At 42.5% G+C, this 24,671-nt stretch overlaps 1 protein-coding gene across 2 annotated transcripts in view; it reads left to right on the forward strand.

Annotated features, from left to right (window-relative positions):
• asap2a (ArfGAP with SH3 domain, ankyrin repeat and PH domain 2a) overlaps positions 1–24,671 on the forward strand; it is a 53,232-nt gene that overhangs the window by 6,091 nt on the left and 22,470 nt on the right. For both annotated transcript variants that reach the window (XM_041060046.1, XM_041060047.1), the window contains exons 2-4: positions 12,110–12,182; positions 19,280–19,425; positions 20,426–20,500. In XM_041060046.1, the coding sequence (XP_040915980.1) occupies positions 12,110–12,182; positions 19,280–19,425; positions 20,426–20,500 (294 nt within the window). The remainder of the gene's footprint in view (positions 1–12,109; positions 12,183–19,279; positions 19,426–20,425; positions 20,501–24,671) is intronic.

Below are 24,671 nucleotides of genomic sequence, written 5' to 3' on the forward strand. Positions count from 1 at the left end.
CTTAGTAAAAGTAGCTAATGATATGATGACAAATCTAGATGCTGCTCTCTACTGTTCACGTTTCTTTCTCTCCTAAGCATGAATTGCATGAGCCTGTGCAAAAGGTGCAATACAAATAAAGTTTGATTGATTGAGTGATGGGCAAATCTAATGAAACAATCAAACTTTAAAACATTTTCTTTCTTGAGATCATGGCAGTGGACAGATCTTACTTTTGGCTTCCTGTTGAAAATTTTTATTGAAAGTTTGTACATGTATTAATTTAAGCAGCTTGATGAGTGTGGAAGCTATATCTTTAAGCCAAATAACCATTTACAATCCGTACGAATAGTAGGGCTGTACCCCTAGAGAGAAAACCGAGCTTCTGCAGGGCCTATATCCTCCCTTACAAAGTGCTAGAAACTCACCCATCCATTAGGTCTCTCACTCTGTCCCATACCCCTTTGTCCAGTTTATTCATTTTTCGCCGATGAATAATGGTTATTTATAGCCAAGTCAGCTTTTCATGGGCCATTACTGGTGGTGGTGGTGGGGGGGGGCCTCAGTCCTAAAGGCTAGCATCATTACTCTTCCATCTGGCTATTATTTAATCCTACTGAAATCCATCACCTTGGTATGCCAGCTATGCACTGGTAAGGCATGTTGCCCTGCTGCTTGGGGAGTACCTCTGGGAATGGTGATGGTATTCACAACATTCACAGGTCACTGTTGGCACTGGCTGTGCAGGCCATACCAGCCTGCACTCTGATTCTTGCAGACTTTTTGTAGCTTTCCTGATTTAGTGTGCAACATGATAATGTGGCTTGTGAAACACTAAGTAGATTCACAGTGAACTCTTAAGTGTTAAAAAAGCTGTTGATCACTGCCTGCTGTGAGAAGCTTTAGTCTTTCATCTCTTTATAGCACCTTAATCTTAACCTTAACCTCAAGCTACTAGTTTTTTTTGGGGGGGGGGGGTACATTCTTTAACTTGACGCTAACACTTATCTTGTGTTAACACAAGATGATATCTTATTTAATTTCCAGCTGCCCCAGTGGCTTTGCATAATCAGTGGTTGCAGAACAAGACACTTGTTCTTCTCTACTACTGCTTTGTGTTGAAACGTCTCATTTAAAGTGCAACGATTTATGGCTGATGTGTTAACATCTGAAGGCAAGTGTTCTCTCGTAACTCTTCTGCGAGTGTCAGTCTGTCGGCTTGTGTTGCCGCTGGAGTTGTTCCCGGGCCAAGGAAAGGCCTGGCCTTCTTCTGCCCTGATTCCCGCCCCCCACCCCACCATTCCAGACACGGTTGGTAGGAACGGCTGTGGCCTGGCTGGGAATAACAGCTGCCCCTCGTGGAACAGGTGGCCTGGAGGAAAGTTTTAACAAGGCTTCAGACAGTAGGATTATCAACGCTGGGACAATCCACATCTAATAGCTTTAGAGGCACACACAGAGATCTACGAGCTCTCACACACATATGGCCTAAATGTGGGGGCTGGCCTAAGTGAGCAGCCCAACCCCTAGCCACTTTGGCCAGTCTTCAGTATACCACCTAAGAAGCTTAATGCTTCCTATAATTGAAATGGGGATTTCTGGCAGCATGACTGAGGTCCTGTCGCTTCCCTTCACCCTCACTCTACATCTGCTGTCCCCACTGTCTCTTGGATTTTCCTTACTGTAGTTAATGCACCAGAGTAGGCCAAGTACATTGAATCTGAGCCAGCTACATTCATTCCTCCCAATCCTGAACGAGATCACTTTGATTTTAAGTCCTTATTTAACTGTTGCATTTGTGTTTGCAAATGATAATCAAGTTCTTCAAGTGTTGTTGTCATTTAGGTGAGCACCAAAACATTACAGAGGTGCTCAAGCTCTTTTAAGTTAAGTTTCAATGTCGTGTTCTCGGCAGGAGAACAGTTTGGGTAACCTAATTGTGTGAGCTGAGCTAATGTGCCATTTAGTGGCACATTAATGTTAACTTTGCTAAAAGCAAATCTTCTTTTCATCCTTTCTGTGCGTCTGCTACCTCAGTTGTTCCCACGGGATCTTTATTTGAAATGAGAGGTGTCTCTCCAGCCTCCAGGGCCTGGTAATGCTGTGTTTGTGTTATCATTCAGAGACAGGCTCTGACCAGGCCCTCATTATGATGCAGCAGCCCTCCCAGTGGATCCACCAGGGGCGAAGGTCACGGTCCCGTTCCAATCGATTCAAAGCCACGAGCTCTCTTATCCCCTGATGGGCTTTGGCTGTTAAGATGTGATATGATTTTACTCACTTTTGTGCGCCGTCCCTCCTTGTGTGTGTGCACGTATTGGGACACGGTGGTAAATTGATTACCATTAGGTGGAACCTGTTGGCCATTCTCAGGCCTGGTGAGTCTGTTTTGTTAGAAGAAGATGTGTCCGGGTGGAAATCGTGAAATCTCAGTCCAGCATGTTGAAGGGGGATCGGGGTGAAAGCGGAGACTGGCTGCTCTCTGTCCTACACAGAGGTGAAGGGGTTGGACACTAGGGGCACAGGGGGATAAATGGGAACTTAAAGCTCATCTCATCCATCAGAGTGTCCTGGCCCAGATTGCCTGAGACGGCTCCTGTTGACAGCTATTGTTCCCCGACAGGGCCAAGCCTCTTCATTAATGAACTCCGCCATTGATTTGTAGTCCTGACCGCTCAGCTCTGCTCGGGGCCCAGGGTGGGGTGGAAGGGGTGAATCCTCACAGTTGTGTTGTCCTGCTGTCACTTTCACTCAGAGAGGGGACCTGGACTTCTCCTCTGTTGGGGAAATGTTTTAACACAAACTCCGTAGAGGCTCTTGAGGCAGTTTTAGTCCGATTGCTTTTTAACTCAGCTGGGACCAAAAAAAAAAGTTTTTTTTTTTTCAGTTTTACGATGCAGGAATTAAACAGATGAGTCAAAGGATTTTCTCACTCATTAACATTTGAATGTAGCCTGTGTTTTGCTACGTGTGAGGATCTGGTTTGTATTCCCAAATTGTCTTTATTTAAAAGGCCTTTTTCTTTTTTAATGAAGGTGTTTTTGCTCTCAAGCCCACAATGGCACACAAACACAGTCATGCTCTTTTGTGTTTTATTTCAGTTTTCCAGCAGAAAGCAGGTCATTTTCCTTCTGTGTCTCACAGGCATCATTTTTTGGAAACTGTTGGGCCCTTTGCCTCTGGCACTGTTGATTTGACGCCCTGAGGTTAACACGCACGTCTGTGTGAAAAGAGCCAAAGAGGAACTCCAAGGTGAAGTTAGAGGAGAGTTTCCCCTCAAACTGCAGCACATTTGGTCCTTATTTCCCAGCCCCTCCTTCCAACTCGACTTTTATCAGCCTCCTGCTAGTTTATAAACTTCATTAAATGCTACCCTCATAATTGGGGAGACTATTTTAACAGGTTTTTAAACTTAGCGTCATTAGACCTCCTTTGAAATTTTTATCCATTCTGATATGTTCTGTTCATGTGTGTACTCCTCACTTATCTGTCCTTTTAAAAGATTTTTTTTAAGAATAGGCAAAGAAATCCAGGCAGTGAGGAAATGCTAATCTTCAGCTGAGGACAATGACAAACAATGCTGAAAATTTTAAAGTCAGATTCTAATTCTTAGGACAAGGTCACAAAAAAACCCCATTGCCGCTGAAGTATTATAGCCATGGGGCATTGCAGCCGTCTGGGAAAACCAAACGGAAACAAAAGCCCTGCCCGGGTCTGTCACCTTGTAAAATGTAAAACGTCCTGAAAAACACCTCAGCAGTTAACATGAAAGTCTGTTTTCTCTAACACTTAAATGACTGCAGTTTATGTTGTCATCCCAGTGTGATTTCTGGCAGCCGGTGGTCAAGGCTCTGCTCAGGGATCTTTGTTGTGCTCTCTGAGGAGCTGTAAAGCACCAAATGTCCCGGCGCTAAAACACCAGAAGGCTTGTAGGTAGATGATTTGTTTGGATAACTTGCAGTCAATAAATGTATTAAAAGGTCCTATTCTTCCTGTTGCTAGCAGTGGAAATCAGAGTTCAAATGTCCAAGAAGAGAATGTTCTTGTTGTGGCAGAGAGAGTGCTCTTCTTGTGCTCACCGTGACTGTGCCGCATGTGGAGCTGTAGACAGCAGCCCCTCTGTCTGGTTGAGAGCTGACCAGCAGAAAATACACTTTACCAGGCGGCTGCGTTAACGCCACACCTGCAGAAAAGCTGACGTGTCTCATTCTGTAATATAGCAGAGAAGACTACTACTAATGATGTGATGTTTTATTTATTTTTCTACAGGGAAACTCTCCACAGATTGCTTTCAGGTGACCTAACATAACTGTTGGCAGCCATATAGGAGAGCGGAGGCAGAATTCTGGTCCAGTGCATCAACAATTCACGCCAGTATGTCATTACGACAATTACATGCTGGTGTATTATGTGTTCTCCCAGTTAACACCTCAAAACGATGCCACGTGCTGCCGTGTTGGAGGAAGCCAGGAGGCAAGCGTAGGAGGGCAACAGCTCCAGTAATGGACTGCGCCGTTAAGACCAGACTATGCCTGAAAGGAACTGGTTTCAGATGTTGGAAAAGTTTTAGTTGCTGGTTGACGATGCCACAAACACGTGGTTTGAAGCACACTGACGCCTTTACAGCCAAACCATTATAGAGAGAAACTGACCCCATAACTCCTCATCATATCATGATATACTGCTGGTGGTTAGGCGCTTTTTCTCAGATGTTCATATTTGAGAAGATATCACAGCTCATCTGTAATATTTTGTAATGGTCAGTGTCTGAGGGACAGATATCATGTCTGTGCCACAGCCAGAGGAAGTTTCTGATCTGAAAATTAATCAAAGAGGAAAATGCATTACATCTGTCTCTCTGAGAGCTCGGGTTTCACATTTTGCCGCTTCTCCAAACCGTGTGGGCTGACCACACCACAGTGGTGAAATAAATATGATTAACATGATGTCAAGTCTTTCCCATGATCTTCACATCAAAACCAGGGCTTTTTAATTTATGAACCACACGAGTGTGTGTAGTTGTTGTACAAGAGCTAGTCCTTTAACACGCAGACAGAAGTTTTAGGAGTTTTCTCTGATGAGTAAAGTTTGTTCTTATCGTGTAACATCTGGTACCTCAGTGAAATATGGGTTACAACCCACCCTCACATGCACCAAATAAAGTGGATAATTACATCCCAGACTGCTGCCTTATTGCCTGATTTCCACTGTATGTGGCAGACTGTTTCCTCGCATGACTGTCACAGCGGGATGGCTTAAAGGGTTAGGCAGGGTTAGCAGACAAGTTATAAAGAGACACCAGACAGAGCTTTAAAGAAGTGTGTGGTGATGACAGTAGTAATATTGCAGACAGGGAGGATTTCTTGGATTGTCTTTTGTTAAAATTGAACATGTGTGTGTGGGTGTGCGTGTTGTATGGCGATGGGGCCTCTGAGAAAAGCGGGAAAGCAGCTCGCCAAGCAGACATGCTGTCATCAGCTGATAGTTTGTCGGCAGGAACAATGGGGCTGGGTCTCTGTCTCCTCTGTCAGTCACTCCAGCTTGCAATCATCCAGGAATGTCTTTCTTCTTCAGACGGCGGAGAAAGAGGTGGAGAGTGCTACGATAAAACAAGCTTGTTGGCTGGACCCACTTTTGTTGTAGTCAGTAGCGTCTTGATCTCCTCCCTGCCCCACTGTCTTTATGTGACATGAGCTCTTTTTGTATTTGCACTAGTTCAAATATTAGTCCCAGGACTTGGGAGTGCAGGTGAAAAAGATTTAGATTTTCGACTATTGCTTATTTTTGACTATTTGTCATTTCTAATGACAAAAAATGAAAATTGGCTTATCTATCTCGCCTGCATTTTGCCTTGCCTCTCAATAGGTAACAGAGACGTGCTGTGTTTCAGGAAATATAGGGTGGTGACGCCAGTGTTTCACAATCCAAAAATAGTTCACTCTTCCAAAACAAATCTCCCTACTTTGGTAACCGCAATTAGCTTTGCATTCTTCTGGGGTTGTAGTCATATAAAGGGACTTCAGTATTTGACTGGGCAGTTTCTGAATTATGAAACGTCTTTGTGAACCTCCTTTGCTAATTTCCCCTCCTTGTTTTGGTTTTCAAGACTTTGGCAATTGCTGGGCCAAGCACGTTGGATTTATTAGTTCTGGTTTGGATCCTTGTAGTGGAACTTTGTGCTTATCCAGCTGAGCTTTGCCTCATGACAGCGCTCAAAAATGCCAGTTTATACAGAAATTAGCTTCCCGTTTTACTCAGTTTTTTTTCCCCTTCCTCTTCAGAGTTAGTTGTGGTAACTGCCAGGACAACAGGAAGTGGTTGTGAAGACTTGAGAGAGGGAAATCTCTTCAGGATTGACTCCCTTGTTACTTTTCTTAGTTCCCTTTTTTCGTTCAAGTTTTATTGATCTCTTATTCTCTCAAATTAGTAGTATATCCTCTTTTAGAAACCCCATACTGTGAGTATGGTGAGTCCAAGGATGAGACAGTTACCGTCTCAACAACCTCAACATTACTTAGTCTTACAGTGTCTTCTTTCTCTCCCTATCTGTCTCTGAACACACATTAGATATTATCTATCTGCACTGTGCTCACAGAGATCAGTAACCTGACACGTTACTCGACAATTCAGTACGGTAAGTGCATGGGATCACTGTGGCAACGACCTCTGTGACCTCAGCTGTGTTTTGGTAGTCTCTGTAGACTGACTGCAGCAGATGGTCCACAGTTATAATCGCAGTGATGATGATGATGATGATGATGATGGTGGTGGTGATGATGTCATGCATTTAGAGGGGGATTAATTCAATTCAGTTTGGGTTTTTCCTCCTGCTCTGGCGGCTACGGTCAGCAGGAGAGGGAGAAAAGAGCCACTGTGGTGAGTTTACCGTGAGCTGCTATCAGGAGGAGAAAAATGCTGACATTGCAGTAATGTCATACGAAGTGTGCTTGTGAAGCAGCTCCAGGCTCAGGGGCTGGGTCTATTGTGTGAGGATTCAGCTCTGATCCCCATGCTGTTGAAACGCTACGCGGCAGTGGAATTCCCCTCTCGCTGTGAATGATGGGGGTTTTTTTGGGGTTTTTTTTGGGTTAAAAGTGTCTGGTTTTAGAGCGGACTGCGCTACAAACAAGAGGGCTTGCACAAAAGGTGGCCTGGTGCTCAGTGAAGAGCCACTTCGCTCAACCCTGGAGAGCACAGCAGAGTGGAAATGTGTGAAAGTGATTGAAGAGTCCTGTGTGTGTATGTGTGTACATGTGAGAGTGATTTAGGGCTACGTGTTTGTTGTGTTCAGCTGGTTTATTACCCCGCCTGGCAGTCCTCCCTCTTGTCTTCCCCCCTTTCCTCGTCAGACCACTCTCTGCAGATTGAAAGAGTCTGCTGGAGCGTGATGCTGTCCGATTGTTTGTGTGTTTGTGTGAGGGTGAGGGAGACCTTGGGTCGATGGAAGCTGTGATGTCCATGTCAATGTGCGTGTAAGGCTTCAGGGCTTAAATCTACCAATGTGCTACAAGCACAGTGTTGTTGTAAATACATCAGAGTGTTGGTAGCTTTACCATTTTTAACTCACAGGATATGAAGCAGTAGGCGCACGAGCGGACGTCAGACAAACTGCACGTACACCTAAAGCTACAGCAGCCTGACTGATGAGTCAGCCATAAAAGCTGGTTGCAGATGTATTTGTATTGGTGTATATGTCAACTGATGATAAATGATAACAAACTGAAGTACAGAAATACAAAAAAATATATGTTTTAAACAGTGTCACCATTCTAAAGTTTGTCCACCAGAGAGCGGTGAGAGTGGTTTATTTATTTCCTGTCCATCACATTTCTTAGTCACAATTGTTATAAAGAAACAAATTTAAGTGAACATTATCAAAAATGTTTGTTTATGTCATGGGATACCTGAAATATTATCATTGTATTTTTGAAACTTAAAAATATCAGTATTGGTATTAGCCTCAACAATCCTGTATTGGTCTAGCTGTAAAACCACCACCATTTAAAACTAAATAAAGCAAAATATGTGATGCTTTTTATTTTATTAAACTTGTGCCATAATTTTGTAAATGCAGGTAATATGATGCTTCCCAGAATAAGTTTATTAATCCAGATTTTCTAAACCCGTTCAGGGAAAACTGAGCTGGTGCATTCTGGGACACAAGGCTGCTTCTGATTATGATATTATGAGGTTTATTATGACTTAAAACCGAGCTTATCTGAAATTTAAACAGTTGAAGAAGCGTGTCATAGCAGATACAGCAGGGGCTGAACATAGAGCTTCTAATATCAAAGCTGTTACTTAATACTAGAGCAAAACACATAGCTGCCATCTGACTGTGTTGATGCAGCATATGCACCAGAAGCTTTAGTCACAAAGTGAACAGATTGCTATAAATCTCTTGTCCATTTGGCTTGTCTTCCTCCACAGAAACATTCATGTTACTGCCAGGGAGCCCAGCTGAGTTGTTCAGAGCGCCGCTTTTGTATTTGCCTCCTCTTTTATCATATCATTGTAATTTTGTGCACATAGCCATAAAGTTGCTAAACTCAGCACTGATACTTTGCTGAAGTACAAGAATATGTGACTTGTGTTTAAACGGTATTTAAGCACAGACAGCCATCAACAGAAAGGCTTTTTACATTACGGTTGATTTATTGTGGCAGACATGTCTGGGCACAGTTTTGCAGTTCTCTTTGAGGATTATGAATCAAACACACACACACACACACAGTTTGGTGTCTAATTGATTCTGTGCACCAATCAGCTGTTAAACACTGTTACATGCTTTTCGACGTCAGTGGCTCACCCTTGTTTGACCTCACATCTGTGTCCAGACAGATTCCCACCATCAAATAATCAATAAATAAATGGCGCCAGTGTCAAGTGCGTTTTATGGGCCTGTTTTGAAATTCCTTCCTGCAATCCTCAGAGGAAGGAGTGGTGCAGTTATTTATATATTTATTTATATGTGGTCAAACTGTATAATTTCACAACACATCTGGGCTTATTTTTTTGTCTGGAAGGACTATGTTTCATTTTCCATTTTTTGTTTTTTATGTTTGAGTGTCTGCTAAAGTTGAAATGATTCATTGGTTGACTGACAAAAAAACTGATGAGCAACTATTCTGATAATCAGTTTGTCATTTTCTTTATAACAAAAATTCATTGGTTCTAGCTTTCCAATATTTAGCATGTTCTGCTTTTCTGTGTTTCGTGTTATTTTAAACTTAATATCTTCAGGTTTTGGACAGTTGAGCGGCCCAAAAAAAGACATTTGAGACATCCCCTTCTTGGGCTTTAGAAATTATGATGGGCTTTGCTGTTTCCTTACATTTAATAGAGCAAGCGATTAATGGATTAATCAAGAAAATAACTGACGGATTAACAGGTTATTACAATAATCGTTAGTCGCCTTAGCCTAGACCTTCTTTACAGTCATATCTTCCAAATCTCTTGTTGAACAGGAAATTAATGCAGCTCTCCTGTCAAGCCCTCTACACCCTCTCAGAAGCTCGGATACCAGCAGAAATGCTTTCAGTGCTCTCAAGGCTCTCAGTGCTGAGAGTAGATTTAATGTACAGAGCAAAGGTGATATCAGCTTTGCTAAGAAAACCCTCTCAGTGGTTGTCTCCTGTTACCTTTTAAAAGTCTTAGTGAGGTTGGATTGATTTGGAGGTGTAGACAGAGACATGTGAGTGTCGCTTTGCGGGACAGCTACGTTTGTTTTGGAAATAGCTCTTTAACAGAATGCGAACATGCACAGCTTTGTGTGGGGTCTGAGCTACAGTCAGAGAGTCTGTCTGCACCAGACGGAGTTAATGGGATAGTGGTAGCATGTAGCAGATGAGTCATTTAACAGGAGCTGAAGGAACTAAAACCACAGCACTGAAAGTCCTACTTTTACTCAGGGGAACAATTAGGTTCTGGTTGGCTTCTTTTAATTTGCACAGTTCCCCTGGTAAAGAACATCCCGTTTTATACTTTAACACGCTAAATTTTTTAGCGTTTACTGCTGGAAGTTTATTTGTGTAAACACAATTGTTGAAGAGACAATGTTTTTTTTTTTTCTTTTTTTTTTTGGCTACCTTGCACAAATGTTTTTGTCATTTTAATTCTAATCACTTTATATTCAAAATACCTAAGCCATGTGAAGTACATAAGGTGAATATGGCCTCACACACAACACCAAAAGGGTTGACAATGGCCATGATGCTGCTATGCTGTCTGCCACTGGCTGTCTGTCAGAGGTCAGCCTGAGGTCAGGCCTGGGTGATTACAGCTCTGGTAATGTGGCTGCAACTTACTTTGTGTTTATTTTTCACTTGAACAACAGATTTTTGTTGTCATTTCAAAGATCCTTGTCAGAGGCAGTAGTGTGTTACAGACACTAATGTTGGCTAAATGAATTTGAACTGATGAATTAAGGTCTGGTCCAGTCCATACAAACAAGACAGTGGCCACAACTATTCATCACTGAAGTGCTGAATGGAGAGATAGATGCTGTCTGTCTTGGCTTGTTAACACAGCTCTCTGTGACAGACACTCATTGAAATTCAATTAAAAATATAAATAGGTGACTGTGGTCTTAGTTTGATGTGATCCTTCATTTCGTAGGCTTGCATAATTAGATTTATTTCGCCATCATCTTTCCTCTACGCTGAGTCTGTCCAGTCACTGTAAGTATATGCCTCAACAGACTACCCCCCCCTCCCCCCCTTACATTTCATAGGTGGCCCCTGTGAGCCACAAGAGTGAAAGAGCACATTGTCACTGTTCTTGTCTTTTCTCTGAGCTCTGTGTCCTTCTTGTATTCTGCCTGTCCCTCTACCAGTGACACTTAATTTCTCTGTCATTTTCCCTTCAAAGTCACTTCTGTCTTTTCTCTCTGTTGTTTCTTTTATGCGTGTGTGTGTATGTGTGTTTATGTGTGTTGGAGTGTCTGTGAAATATGACCCTGGGGAAAACTAAGTGCTGAGTGGTTCTTCCATTTTGCAATAGCAAACCGCTCATAGCCTGGATATTAATACAGCACCGATTTATGGATTTAATAAGTCTTGTCATCACATCAAGTTTTATTTTCAGAGAAAGAAACAGTGTTTGTGTTTGTGTATGTGTGTAAAGTATTGGTGTATATTGCAGCTGAATGGGAGCCATTGTGTGTTTTTGTTTTCAGAGGATCTAGGGGGATCTGATATGTGTCAGTCAGATGGGGAGCAGTGCAGGGAAAAGCGGCGCCAACTTTGGCCCGGTTGGCCAGACTTACTTAATAAGGTCCCTAAAAACTAATTTCCCAAAATCCCCCTCATCCCAAGAGACTCCCTCACTCATCACTGAGACAGTGGCGCATTGTCTCCGCTTGACTTTCAGTGTTTGTTCTGGTTACTGTGCAAGTCTGAGCTTAATGCAAGAGTATATGTTGTGTGTGTGTATGGTTATTCATAGGTTTGTGTGGAAAATTGTCCTCCACGTAAGGGACCTCAGATTCTCACTACTCTTGTCCTGCAAGCTGTTATACTGATAAACACACACACACACGTTATGCACACACGGAACGCTAACACTATAACTGACGAGGGAGCTCTGGTCTATTCTTAGCTTTGCCTTGAATAATGCATTACTTGCAGCCAGAGTACTGATGGCATAGACACACACACACAAACTGCACCCTTCACATGCAGGCACGTATTCAGGGTGTGAACAAAATAACAGGAACAGCAAAAGATATAATTTAATTACATATAACACACAGATCCAATATCAACGTGTTAAAAGGAAAAGACTAATTTCCAACATCATCACAAGATGTTAAAAGACATAAAACAAACTTTGACAATAGAATCAACATAAAGTAAACAAAAAATAAACAAACCTAAATGCAACGGAAATGGAAAAAATGGACAATATAAATAGAATGTCATTAATAACATGTCACCTTACTCTGCACTAACTTGATGGCTGTAGGCTGAGCCGTACAGGCAGCAGACCTACACTTCTAAATTTATCACTACCGTTAAAATACGTTCGCATAATACCCACACTAATTTGACTGACTGGTACTTGAATGATTTTATCATTTTATCCTCTTCTCCATCTCACTGTCTCCTTTTTTTAAAATTTGTCTGTCCAGGCTCTGGACGTGGACCGCAGTGTCCTGTACAAGATGAAGAAGTCAGTGAAGGCCATCTACACGTCTGGTCTGGGTGAGTCCTCCTGTCTGTCAGGATTTTCATTTCCTTATCTTGACATTCTCCCTTTAGTCAGAAACCTTCAAAGGTGTTTTCATGCTCACTTTTATGACAAACAGCTAGCCCATTTGGTGTTTAAAGGATCAGCCAGTTAATTGATTAATTATCTAATTTCTTTTATTGTAATAATGTATTTCTCTCTTCGATATGGAAAAAGGAAAGAGAACAGACTAAGCAAGCAATTTTAAGACATTGTTGAGCTGTGGTATCTCTGAGGAATGTTTGTTTTATTGTCTTTTATACACAGGAATATTAGTTTAATACATAATTAGAGAAATAAATTGAAAATGAAAATAACTATTAATTGCATCCCGACTGCCTTTGTCCCACTGTCTTTGAGGCAGGGGTAGTTTTTTTGCTTTGCCTGTGTGTGTTATTACCATGCTCATTGTGGCTGGCTGTGCCAGTGTTGGGTGTTTCCAGTGTCTTTTGTTTGGCCTGCCTGACAGAACCCCGCTGAGAGAGAGAGAGAGAGAGAGAGAGAGAGAGAGAGAGAGAGGGAGAGGGAGAGAGAGACCTCCAAACAATGTGCTGAGCATGTCTTTTTCAGAACAGTGTGAGCTCTGTTCAGACCAGAGGGACAGCTGTCTGATCCAGACCCCCAGAAGAACAGCTGGGGGCGGGGGGGGCGGGCACACACTGTGTTTGTGTGTGGGTGGTGAGGCATGGATACACGCTCACGTTCTCACTACACCTCACTGTTAAACATGCATTTACACACATGCCGTACATATTGCCTCTTTGAGGCCAGACTTCCCGGTTCACAACAGTCTGATATTGTCCGTATGCAGGTGCACATGTAGAAGATTAACCTGTTCGGTTTTCTCACACTAAGTGAATGCCCCCATTGTTGATAAATTGCATTCATTTGAATCTGTGTGCTTAGTGCATTGGTTTACACATGTTTGAGAACAAGAGGTGTTTCAGGCAGCTGCAATTTGTTTTCATTATGATCAAGATAATCTGCTGTAGGAAAAACTGGGAGGAAGAAAAACAACCTTTTAGCCTTGAAACTGGAGACTCATACAGATTTCTGTGAGTGTTTACAATATAAACATTGTTTTGTTTGTGGATATGTCACTGGGAATGCTGTTATTTACAGGTATACAAAGAGAAACTTGCTTTAACATGGGTCACCTTTTGTTATCAACAGTTACCATGGAAAAGCTATTCAGTCTGTGGTCTGTTTTGTATACAACCTACAGGACTCCATGAAGCCCTCATTTGTAAGCCTGTATCTCTAGAGCAAGAGACAGAGACTCTTCTTAGCATTATGCATTACCTGTCCAGCACCAAATGGTACATAGACAAGGTTGGCAAATATATTGGAGTATTTAGCACCCAAAGAGCCAGATATTTCCGTCAGGACCTGGTGGAGACCAAAACAGGTCTACAAGGAGAGTGAAAACAGTACATTGTCAGGTAACCTGAAACAGCTTCGCAAAATGTGGAAATAGGCAACTGTTTGCCAACACGTTTATCATATAACCCCCGGTACTGTAAACACACTATTATGGTTCTTTAACTAAATATGAGCTCTAACATATAGATGGAGCTTTGATTAAATCAGCAGTAAACACCGTCATATTCGTGTAAATACGTCTAAAGACATAATGGAAAATTCCCCAGAACTTAAAAATAATTAATATGTGCAGGTTAGATTTAATGCTCCAGGGAGCATAATAAGAAACAGATCATACAAAACCAAGACAGTAATCAAAAAACGTAAATACAGCTAAATTGGACTGCAAAAAGTAAATCACAACACTCATTAACTGTAGATGGTGACACGCATGGAAGCAGTTGTGCTGCAGTATCTAAAGCAAATCTACCGTTGAGGGAAAGACACAGAAAGAGAGAAATGTTCTCCAGAGAGAATGCTGGGATAAAGCCTGAATAATGAGGCACACAATAGGGAGTCTCAGCACTATACTCCTGGTGTCAGTGGCTGTCATTCTCCAAACGCTGCAAGAATATTTTCGGCTCTGACACTAGGAAATGATGTGGAGGGGTAGAAGGGAGAGAAGGAGAGGACGGAAAGGGTGATGATTCTGTTGGAGGTTTGGTTACAATGGTGAGGAAAAATAAAAAAACAGAGAACCTGAGAGGCTGAGCAAGAAATGTAAGCTTGTTCTTCTTCATACACAGTGTATGGCTTGCACCAGAGAGAAAGAAAAAGAAGGGGAAGTGTGAGACAAAGGAAAAAGATGGGGAAGTGAGAGAGAAAGGGGTGAGAAGGGGGGATATAAGGAAAGCTTACAGATGAGTGAGAGTGCCCCGTGTTGCTGCAGGGACATGTCATGTTGTCAGCCTGCTGGTTTTGATGAATAAACCAGCAGCAGCATCTCAAACCCCTGAAGAAGCTGGAGCTGATCGAGCAGAGCTGCCTGGGACAGACCTGCCAAAGCTGCCGAACAGATAACGACTCGAGGCTGACGAACGAACGCCGTGTTCCAGCTGTTGGACCGATAGGTGGGCAGGATAGCTGGATGCAGTTGCTGAATAATGCAGCACTCCGCCTATATTGCTTCAGGAAAACACTGAATTCAATGGCATCTGGGCTGACCATGCCCTCTAGGTCGCTGCTGCACACACACAAACACACACACACACACACACATTTCTGTCTTGGCTGCCAGGTAACCAAGAAAATGGGAATCCCACAAGCACTAATGTTATTAAAATAGATGGATGTCTGAGGAGAAAAACCTGAGGAGACAGTGAAACACAAAGGAGGAAGGAGACACAAAGAAAGCGTAATGAAATGGAAGACAGAGCCACCCCTGTTCATACAGATTAGTCGTTTACAGCAATGTTTGACATTTTGTGCTTATTTGCTTACTTTCAGAGAGTTAGATGAGAGCTGAAGCCATTCATACCTCTATGGTACATATGAAGTTACTGTCTGGGGAAGCTTAGCATAAATATTTAGCCTGGCTCTGTCCAAGGTAAAAAAAAAAAAAAAAAATCCCTAGCAGCTCAAATAAATCTCATAAATTAACATCTTATACTTACTTTAATGACAGAAGGTTGGGGCTTATGTGTCTATTTCTTGGGCAGGGCAGTGACTTTCTAGTGAGCTTTAGAGATGCTGGTAGATGTATTTTTAAGCTTTAGACAGAGCCACTCTAGCTATTTCCCCCTGTTCCTAGTCTTCACGCTGAGCTAAGATAACTGGCTTCATATTTACAGACAGAGACAGAGGGATCAATCCTTTTATCTACCATAACTCTTGGCAACTCTTTTCCCTCCCTTCTCAACTCCCCTCTCTGTGTCCTGGTGGCCATATTGTTAAGTGGACATGGAGCCCAGTGCTGTTTTCACAGAGTCCGTAGAGAGATATGGAATTGATCTGAGGTCGGCTGCACATTGTGTTAGTGTGTGTCGGAGCGTCAGCCGACCCGGCCTGATGGAGCCGTGTGTGAGGGAATAAGTGTGGGAGAGACAGGGAGAGGAAGTAGAGGCCAGCCTGCTACCTTGTGATTAAACCCTGAGTTTGTGTGTGTGTGTGTGTGTCAGTGTGCGTATGGGGGGGGGGGAGTGGAAGAAGCAGCAAAACAGGCCTTTGGGATGTTAGATAACCCTCAGCAGATGCCTGGAAGCTGTACATGACATTTTTTTCTGTGTGTGTGTGTGTGTTTAAGGGGGAAGATACAGTAAAGAATGTAGTACACAACATTTTAGGTCATTTGTGTCTGTAGTGGCTGTAGAAGTGTGTGCTTGTGTGTGTGTGTGTGTCCAACAGTATTATTCCTCTGTCCCCCAGTAAACACAAGGTCATCATTTCCGGAGGTCAAGCAACAGGAATCCTTTTCTCTCTCTTTCTGTCACACACACAGACACAGATATGTCACTGCTTACTGCCACACTGCCTTTTCCAGATGTTTTCTGGAGCTTAAATTGTATTTTATTTTGCTACGTTTTCTTGTATTTGACTGCGGTCACTCTAAATAGGCCTATGTAACAGTCAACATTCCTGTATATTTACCTCACGAATAATGTCGAACACTTTGTGTTTATGTAACGTCCAGTAGGTCTGATAGTCCTCGTTTGATCATCTCAGTTGAGATGCCCAGCTTGATGTTTTTTTCTCTGCTGTGAGCTGATATTTGCTTATGACGATTGGACGTCTACAGTGCTCCACATTTAATAAAGCACCCTTTAATTGGAAAGCTATTAGATTCTAGTGACACTCTTTTGTTTTCTTCTGAAAGGTGAGACACAGGCTGAAAAGATCTGACACCACTAATCAAAATGTTACAACAGAGGATGTTCATACACTGGAAAAGTCCCAGCCCATGTTTCTTTAAGAAAGCCCCTGAACACCAGCTTAATGTATTGTAAATATTTAGGCAACATGTGCATGTCAAAACTGAATTAGCAGGTTTTGTTTACATTGTAAACTTTAGAAAAGTCCTCCGCCGTCCTTGTGTCTCACTCTTAGTTCCTTTCCCTGACACATTACTTATAAACTAACTCAGCATTTCACTCCTTCCTTTGAGGTTCAAAGCCGTTCTCTGCTGTGTGATGTGTTTAGGTCATGTTACAACAAATACGCATGTAGTCACTAAGCAGCCCAGGGGAGGGGGGGGGGTGCTGTTTGTCAGCGCTGGATAGCAGAGCTCAGAGCTCTTATGTGCCACTTCAAAAACAACAGCAGGCCACCGCCCTGTTGGCTCTGAGCCTGGCAGAACCACAACCAAACAGCTGGAGCTGATGTGCAACCAGCAGACTGAGGGTGTGTGGTGAGGGTCGGTGTCTGACACATGACAATGGTTGAAGCTTATTATGTCTCTTATGACACATCTCACTGCTTTGAACCAGAAACTGTTTTAATTGAGCTGCAACTGTGGATTATTTCATTAGTTTTCCACAGTAATTGGGAAAGTGTTGGGTCAGAAAAATGCCAGAAAATAGTGAAATGTGCCCATCGCATTTTCAAGTTGAGAAGAATGAGAAAAGAAGATTTAAAAGAGAGTATTTATTTACTATTTTCTATTATTTTTTAGAATAGAATATATTCTAAAAAGGGGACTGGGTCTTTTTTAAAAAGGGACTGGGTCATTTGTTTCTTCACTTTTTTCTAGTTGTAGTGAGGAAAAAATAAAAATAAAAACCTACTATCTCAGGTACTTACTACCAGAAGCTGTTCAGCCCTCTTATTTTGCCTCTTGTGCAGCAGGTTTCAGTGGAGCCTTATCATCCAGCTCACCTATTGCATCAGTTGATATTTCAAGGCTTAAATTAGATTTGTCTGATGTGAGGAGGTCTGCAGTTAGTGACTCAGAGGCTTTCAGCTTTCCCCTTTTAATAACATGATGGATATCTCTGCGGCTGAGACATGAGCTTATCCAGTTTCATTTATAAACCTGCCACATCTGTGAACCAGTGTCTGGCTGCTTTTTATGTGTGTGTGTGTGTGTGTGTGTGTGTGTGTGTGTGTGTGTGTGTGTGTGTGGTAGATAAAGAGCTGACTCATGATGTGGTAGCAGGTGTCTTTAAGTGTACATCTTCGCATTTTTACACACCTCTTCTTTCCTTGTTTTGGTCAACAGCCAAAAAACCTCTGTCACATCTCTCAGTGAGTGTTGTCATAGCAACAGTCCCCTGTGCTCCATCCCTCGCTCCACCACTGTCCCATTGGCATTAGCTGTTATCAGCTGCCTAGTCTGGCGTGAAGTGTATTAAGTGGAATCATCTAGGCCTAACCTCGTGGTAGATTAGGCCGACTTTAGACGCGCTGGGAGACTTTGGTCACGGTTAGTTTACAGGTTTCCCCCAAACCGGTGGCTAGACTGGGGATATTTTCAGTTTGGGGGGCCAACTCAGTGTACTTTTCTCTTTTTATGCCTGTTCATCTTTCACTTAAGGTTTCCTTTGCTGTCTGTCCTTTTCTCTTGGTGCCTCTCATTTCTCTCTGTCTCCCTACGGGTGTCGTTATGATCTCTCAGTTATTATTACAGTTACTATTAAAACAAGGATAAAAATCTTCTTTAACCCCTGGTGTTTCTTGTCGCTTTAGAGGACATACAAAATTAAAAATCAAATACAGGTGAGGATGGAGAACTTTGGATAAAAGTAAATGTCAGATGAGAAAAGTTATTACTTCCATCCTTAGCTCCTTCCTTCTTAGTTCCTACACTGGAGAGAGAAAACAGCAGGGTTTTCAGCAGCGTTTTATACTAGATTCTTCTGTCTTGCCTCAAGTAAAAAGCCATAATGTCAGAAGATGTTTTTACACTTAATGAAATACAATATCAAAGAGAAACTCCATTGATTTTACACATCTGAGTCTGTTGGCAGGTCTTGGGGAGTACCACTGCATATATTAAAAAAGTTGTGTAAAGGATTTTTGTGGCTCCAGAGGGAGCTGTGTGAAGTCTGACAAATTGCCTTAAGGGATGTCACTTGAGTCAGCGTCTGCTGAGTCTGAAGACTACAAGTCTGAAAATGAAAAAAAGAATCTGGATGTGGGTGTGGAGTTAGAAAAAAGCCACCAGGTTTTGACAAGGAAGGGGAATATGTTGAATAAAAAAGAGGATATCACTTGTTGTTCTGTGTTATAAGAGTGTTATAAGAGTGCAGTGGTAAATTAGGGAAAATGAAGTGTTCATTTTCTTACTGAAGGAGGGAGGCCTGTGTTTTAATCGCCATCGAGTGACTGTGTTGAGAACGGGATGACAAGATGATGTGCCTGGTTCATCTCAGCAGGGGATGGACTGATTGATCACATCATCAAAAAAGAAAATCATCTGAGGTTTCACAAGCTGGGAAAATAAAGAAAAACAGTCCAGTCAGCGGTGGACAGTGTTTACCACCTCCACTAAGTAGTTTCCGTGGGGGGAAACGGTGAACTGTAATGGAAGGATCGATCAGCCGGAAAAAAAGTGGATCTTTGTTCACTTGAAAGGCTGCCATTTATTATTAATACACAGCGATTGATTTTTGACTTGTAATGATCAGAGAGTGACAGGCCTTGGTTTGATTACCATTTGCTACCTGTCAAAGCTGACCCCTGTGTGTGTGTGTGTGTGTGTGTGTGTGTTTTCCAGCCCACGTGGAGAATGAGGAGCAGTACACTCAGGCCCTGGAAAAGTTTGGAGAAAACTGCGTGTACAGAGATGATCCTGATCTGGGTTCAGCCTTCCTCAAGTTCTCTGTCTTCACCAAGGAACTCACTGCACTTTTCAAAAACCTGGTGAGTCTACACTGTACATAGTGTGTGTTTGTGTGTGTCTTTGTGCATGTAATGGTTGGAGGAGTTGATGGAGGTGGGAGGGGTAAAATCCTCTGGGACAAAGAAAGATTTCCATCCTGTCCCTAATTGTCTCAATCCCCTTGAGTCACTCTGTGTGTTCTCTAACACACACACTGAGCACATACCGAGTCCAGCTGGAACTTAAAGCCCTCAGGAGGTAGCTCTAGTTTTCCATCGAAACAGCCAAAGAGTCATTGAAACACCAAATATCTGCTGGATCTAATTCAGCCTGATCCCGCTCTCTGAAACCCAGTTTTTTTGTTTGTTGTTTTTTATCCAGGCCAGGGCTTTATTAGAAAAATCTGACACCATCATGTGAGGTCCGTCACTCCCCATGGACGCTGTGTCAACTCACACTGAGACCAGGAGCTTGAGATTTTGTATTAGTGTTATCTCAACACCTTATATTGAAGAAATATGAGGTGTGGCCTCACCTGGATGCAAAGATGCAGTTTCTCAAAGCTTTACCGAGACTTCAACATTTGCAGCTTTACACAGAGAGGCAGGCCTTAACAGTGATTTGCACAGGGGGACTTGCTTGTCTCATAATGGATCGTTTTATAGTTTTGTCCTTAATGATGTGAAAATTCAATTTCCTAGTGATTAAAAGATGTAGCAAATGGGGCTCATGGTGCAACCATTTAAGATATAAGAGAGACTTAGCAAAGTATAATAAACTCATTATCCCCCATTGCTTTAGTAATGGGTGTTTCCTGACGTCAGTTCATTATCTGTACCTCATTTATTTTATCAAGCCTCTTATCGCAATCATTTACTGAAGATAAAAGGGTAGAAAACACACACACACACAGACAACGTGCACAACACAGAAAGGATTACATCTCAGCGACATCGTCCCAGACTTTCAGTCTGCTGCAGGTTTAAATCCTCTGATGCGACCTTTCAACTCTTACCTGTCTCTCTCTTCACTCTCCTCCAGTTCCAAAACATGAACAACATCATCACCTTTCCTCTGGACAGCCTGCTGAAAGGAGACCTGAAGGGAGTCAAAGGGGTAAGAAAACTGGCATGTAAATAATTATTAGCCTTTTTTTTAAATAATTCATCTATAACCTAACCTTAATAAATAAAATAACTCAAAGCAAACCAGTAGGTTGGCTCTGAAAGCTTTTTTTCCCGGCAGTGGTTAAGCTTATACCCACACCACAGACAGAATTCAGTGTGAATATCAATCAAAACATGCTCATCTGGGCTGTGGCTTAATCCTTTCCACAAAACCAGTAGTAGCCAGTAGTAGCTTCACCAGTGGTACCTAGATGTCATGCTGCTTGTTCAGAGTGGTTTGAAACAACTTACTCGACAATCATTGCCATCCTTTAAGTACTGTGGTCTTGCTAACAAGGTTAATAAGAAGCCCCTTTGATCTACCTGAGGCCACTTTCCAAAAAAAAGTGAAAGCTGAGTTGAGTAGAGACTTGATGGGTAGTTGATGAAATAGTTGCCAGAATCCATCTGGCTTCAAACTGAGTTAGTTTATGAATCCCCAAAATGAAACCTCAAACTTGACCTATCACTATGAATGTTTGAGTGTTAGTATGATGATATCATTACTCACCATGATGGAAGTTGTGCTTGTTGTCAAATTGGAGGTTAAGATCGCTCAACATGACGTGTGATCAAGTTTTACCATGAAGTAAACCTGTGATCAGTCAGGGGAACATATGAAAAAGTGTCAGCGTGGACCCGACAATCACTCAGCATAACACATTTTTTCAAGGAGCATCAAGATGAACAATTAGAATAAAAGGTACAACTTTTCGTCAGATACAGATGTATCTGAGTTGACCAATAGGCTGGTTTCTCCAAAACATGTTGTATTTCTTTAACTTATATTCAAAGTCAGATTTGTAAATGTTTTGCACAGATTCCAAACCAATATTTCAGCCTTACTTTTGGCAAATATAAATGTTTTTCTACAAAACCATTTTTCTTTTAACAAAAGACGCCAAAATCTTGTCTAAACATAAACAGGCATACAGGAACTGTGCCTAAAAAAATTAGATAAATTTTGATCAAACCTATCTAAGAATAGCTAAACAAGATTACAGATAATTCTATGCCAACTTTATGTACTTGATTCTTATCGATAATCGGTTCCATGGACACATTTTGGTCCACACCAAAGAATATTGACGTCTAAGACACAGACCTATAAATATATATCAGTCAGTCAGCCGGTTGGTCATGTGGACTAAACTGGACTAAACCCAGACAGACATTCATCAACAGCCTCTGCAGATCTGTAATGCAATAAGGACTCGTTACTGTCGGTAGCAGTCTGTGACCTTTTCACTCTTGAGGCACATGATTGGCTGCAGTTTTCACAGAGGTATGATGCGATTAAGCTAGCTCTCTAATGAAGCTGGTTGCCATAGGAACGCCAGTTGCCCCCAGGACCCTCGGCCACTTGGCTGTTTCTTGACCTCTGAACTCCTCCGCTGTCCTTTCTCTTCTGTTGCTCTTTTGTTTCGTCTCTCAAGTGCAATGTTTTCTTTTCAGCCGCTGTCTGCTTTTCTCCTCCATTGTTTCCTTTCTTTGTCTTCTTGTCTTTCTCCTGACTCCACTTCTATCTCTCGCCCACTTTCCTTCCCCCTGTCTCCTTCACTCTGTACCCGTCGCCCACCCCCTCACTGTGCAGCACGACTTTGGCAGCCAGTCACATCTGTAATACTTACCCACTTATTGCTCATTAGCCCTCGGATGATTCTCATTACCCCAATGACATGGGGCTAATGAGCTTCTGGTTATTTTATACCTCAGGACACACACACATTTGCACATTCTGATAAATGTCACTGCTGTTGTAGTGACAGTAAACCTCAGAAAGAGTCATCCAGAAATGCCGTGATGGATTATTTCTTGCCTTAGTTAGCAGCTCCACCCTCCCTCCCAACCTGTTGCTCACCTCCGCAGCCCAAGGCCTTTCCCTCGTCCCTCCCATGCTCTTCATCATCTTCCTCCTCCGCTGTCATTACCCTGCTCCTTCTCTCCTGTCCTCTCCCAGGGGAAGTACCTGTTAAGGGGGGCAAGAAGAAGTCCAGACCTGTAAGACAGACTGTTTAGACTGCAGGGAGAGGAGGAAGGAGACTATGACAAAGTAATGGTTTGATATGGACATCCTAAAAGAGTAAGAGGGATGTATTTAAAAGATCAAAGAAGTTCATGAAGAGAAAGTAGTCTCAGTACTGGAGACAAATGCATGTTTCATGATCTGCACATAAAAATAACTTTGACAAACGTGTGTGATGATTTGTGAGTAATTTGTGGTGCTCATGAAGGCATTTTCCAACCAATTTGCCAAAATGAAAGCCACATGACACCAGAATATTCCATGTAAAGATACTTGATTAAATATTGTCTGAACAAAGGGTGATGGGTAATTGTATGTTTGGGCGAAAAAGGTTTTTCACACTTTCACACTTACAATTCCATGTGAATGTGACAAAAAGCCAGGAGTTTTCCACCAGCACTTAAACACGCACAACATGCACTTATTGATCAGAGGCTGCAAAAAAGAGTCAAAATTCCACACACAAATGTAACTTAATGTACATGTTAGGCGATCCACGCAATTAGTAAATGGAAAATTAAGGATTTCTCTCAATAGGAGGCTACAGCAGGGATACTGATCATACACAGGGCAAACTACAGCTTGAAAAATATTTTCAGGGATGTGACAAAACAGCCAGTAAAACGGGAATATCTAAACGAAGAGGGAGTAAGTATGACATAACCCTAAAAATGTAATTGCTATTTTCCAAAAGGCAGTCTGGTAAAAACTCTGCAATTACTGCATCTTTGTGGCAGCTACAATAGACACCAGTCCTTTCATTTGATTTAACTCAGGATTTAATGACCTTCTGGTGGCCGTTGTTCCCCCTGAGCTTGTTAATATTCTGCCAGTGCTGTCTTTGGCAATGAGTGCGATGAACTATCCCCGCAGGAGTCAGCCGCTAATGGCCCTGTGATTAGAGGGCTAAAACCTAGCAACCTGTCGCTGCTGTTACTCAGCTAAAAACCCACCATTTTCCACCTCATCTACCTCCATGACCGTGTCACCACAGAGCGCGATAGGGATTTCACGTGTAAAAATAAAGTGACTGTGTCATTTTTAGGTTGCCATCAGTTGTCACCTTTTAATTTCCGTACTTAGTGCAGTGTTTGATGAAGCTCAGACCATGCAGTACTAGCAAAAATGGCTGGGGTGGGGTCCCCCCTGGAAGACCTAGAAGTATTGTTGCTGAAGATAAACACTCACACACACTCGCAGTCCGTGGAAAATGGAAAGTGCTGAGTCCACGAGACCGTTCTGCTAACAAGCGGACTTTCAGAGTTGGACGCCAGCATGATGTCATGCCTGCAGCGGACCCTCTCATCGTCTGCTTATTGACCGGGCTGTGTTTCTAACGCACCGTGAGTCATACCATCTTTTCACTATTCAGTCACAGTGTCTGGATAGTTGCTGTAGAATCTACTGTGTTTGTGTAAGTAAGGAGCGTGAGGAGGGGGACCCCGTGCTCTAATGCCTTTGGACTGAGCAACGTGGGTCCATCTGCCCCCCCCCGCCCCATTGTGGTTCAGTGGGTCGTGAACTCCCAAAACCACTCACCCATGCTTACTGTTTGAGATCTTAGATAAGAGCAGATCACTGATGGTTTTTCCTCATTTGGCTGAATACTACATACTCTGCTATCAACTGAAACACCAGCAGCATCAGTAGTTATTGAACCTAAATAGAATTTAGCTATCATTAACTTTCACTATGTTTCTCATAATGTGACACATTAAAATGTTTGGGGTGGGGTGGGAGAGGAGGGGAATCTCAAAACCTGAGCAAAAAAGTGCTAATGTCTTCTGAATTACTAAATACTGATAGAGTACTTCTGATCCAAACTAAACTCTGTCTTCATTGCTGCTGACCAGGTTGCAGATTTAGCACAGTAGTGAGGAATGTCCAGCAGGAACTGCTGTTCCTGGAAATGTGTGGTGGTAGGTAGTAAGAGGTGATAATTTTGCGAATGGAGGCCGTTGTCAAGGGCACGGCATTCCTCCTCCGTCCTTTAGATTCAGACAGACACGGTGCAAAGAGCTCTCCTCTCTCACAGGGAGTGTTTTGCCCTGTGCTTCGGCCTATTCTGCTCTGCCCTACCCTGCCCAGCGATGCC

This window comes from Toxotes jaculatrix, chromosome 17 (assembly GCF_017976425.1).
Source record: "Toxotes jaculatrix isolate fToxJac2 chromosome 17, fToxJac2.pri, whole genome shotgun sequence".
Lineage (NCBI taxonomy): Eukaryota > Metazoa > Chordata > Actinopteri > Toxotidae > Toxotes > Toxotes jaculatrix.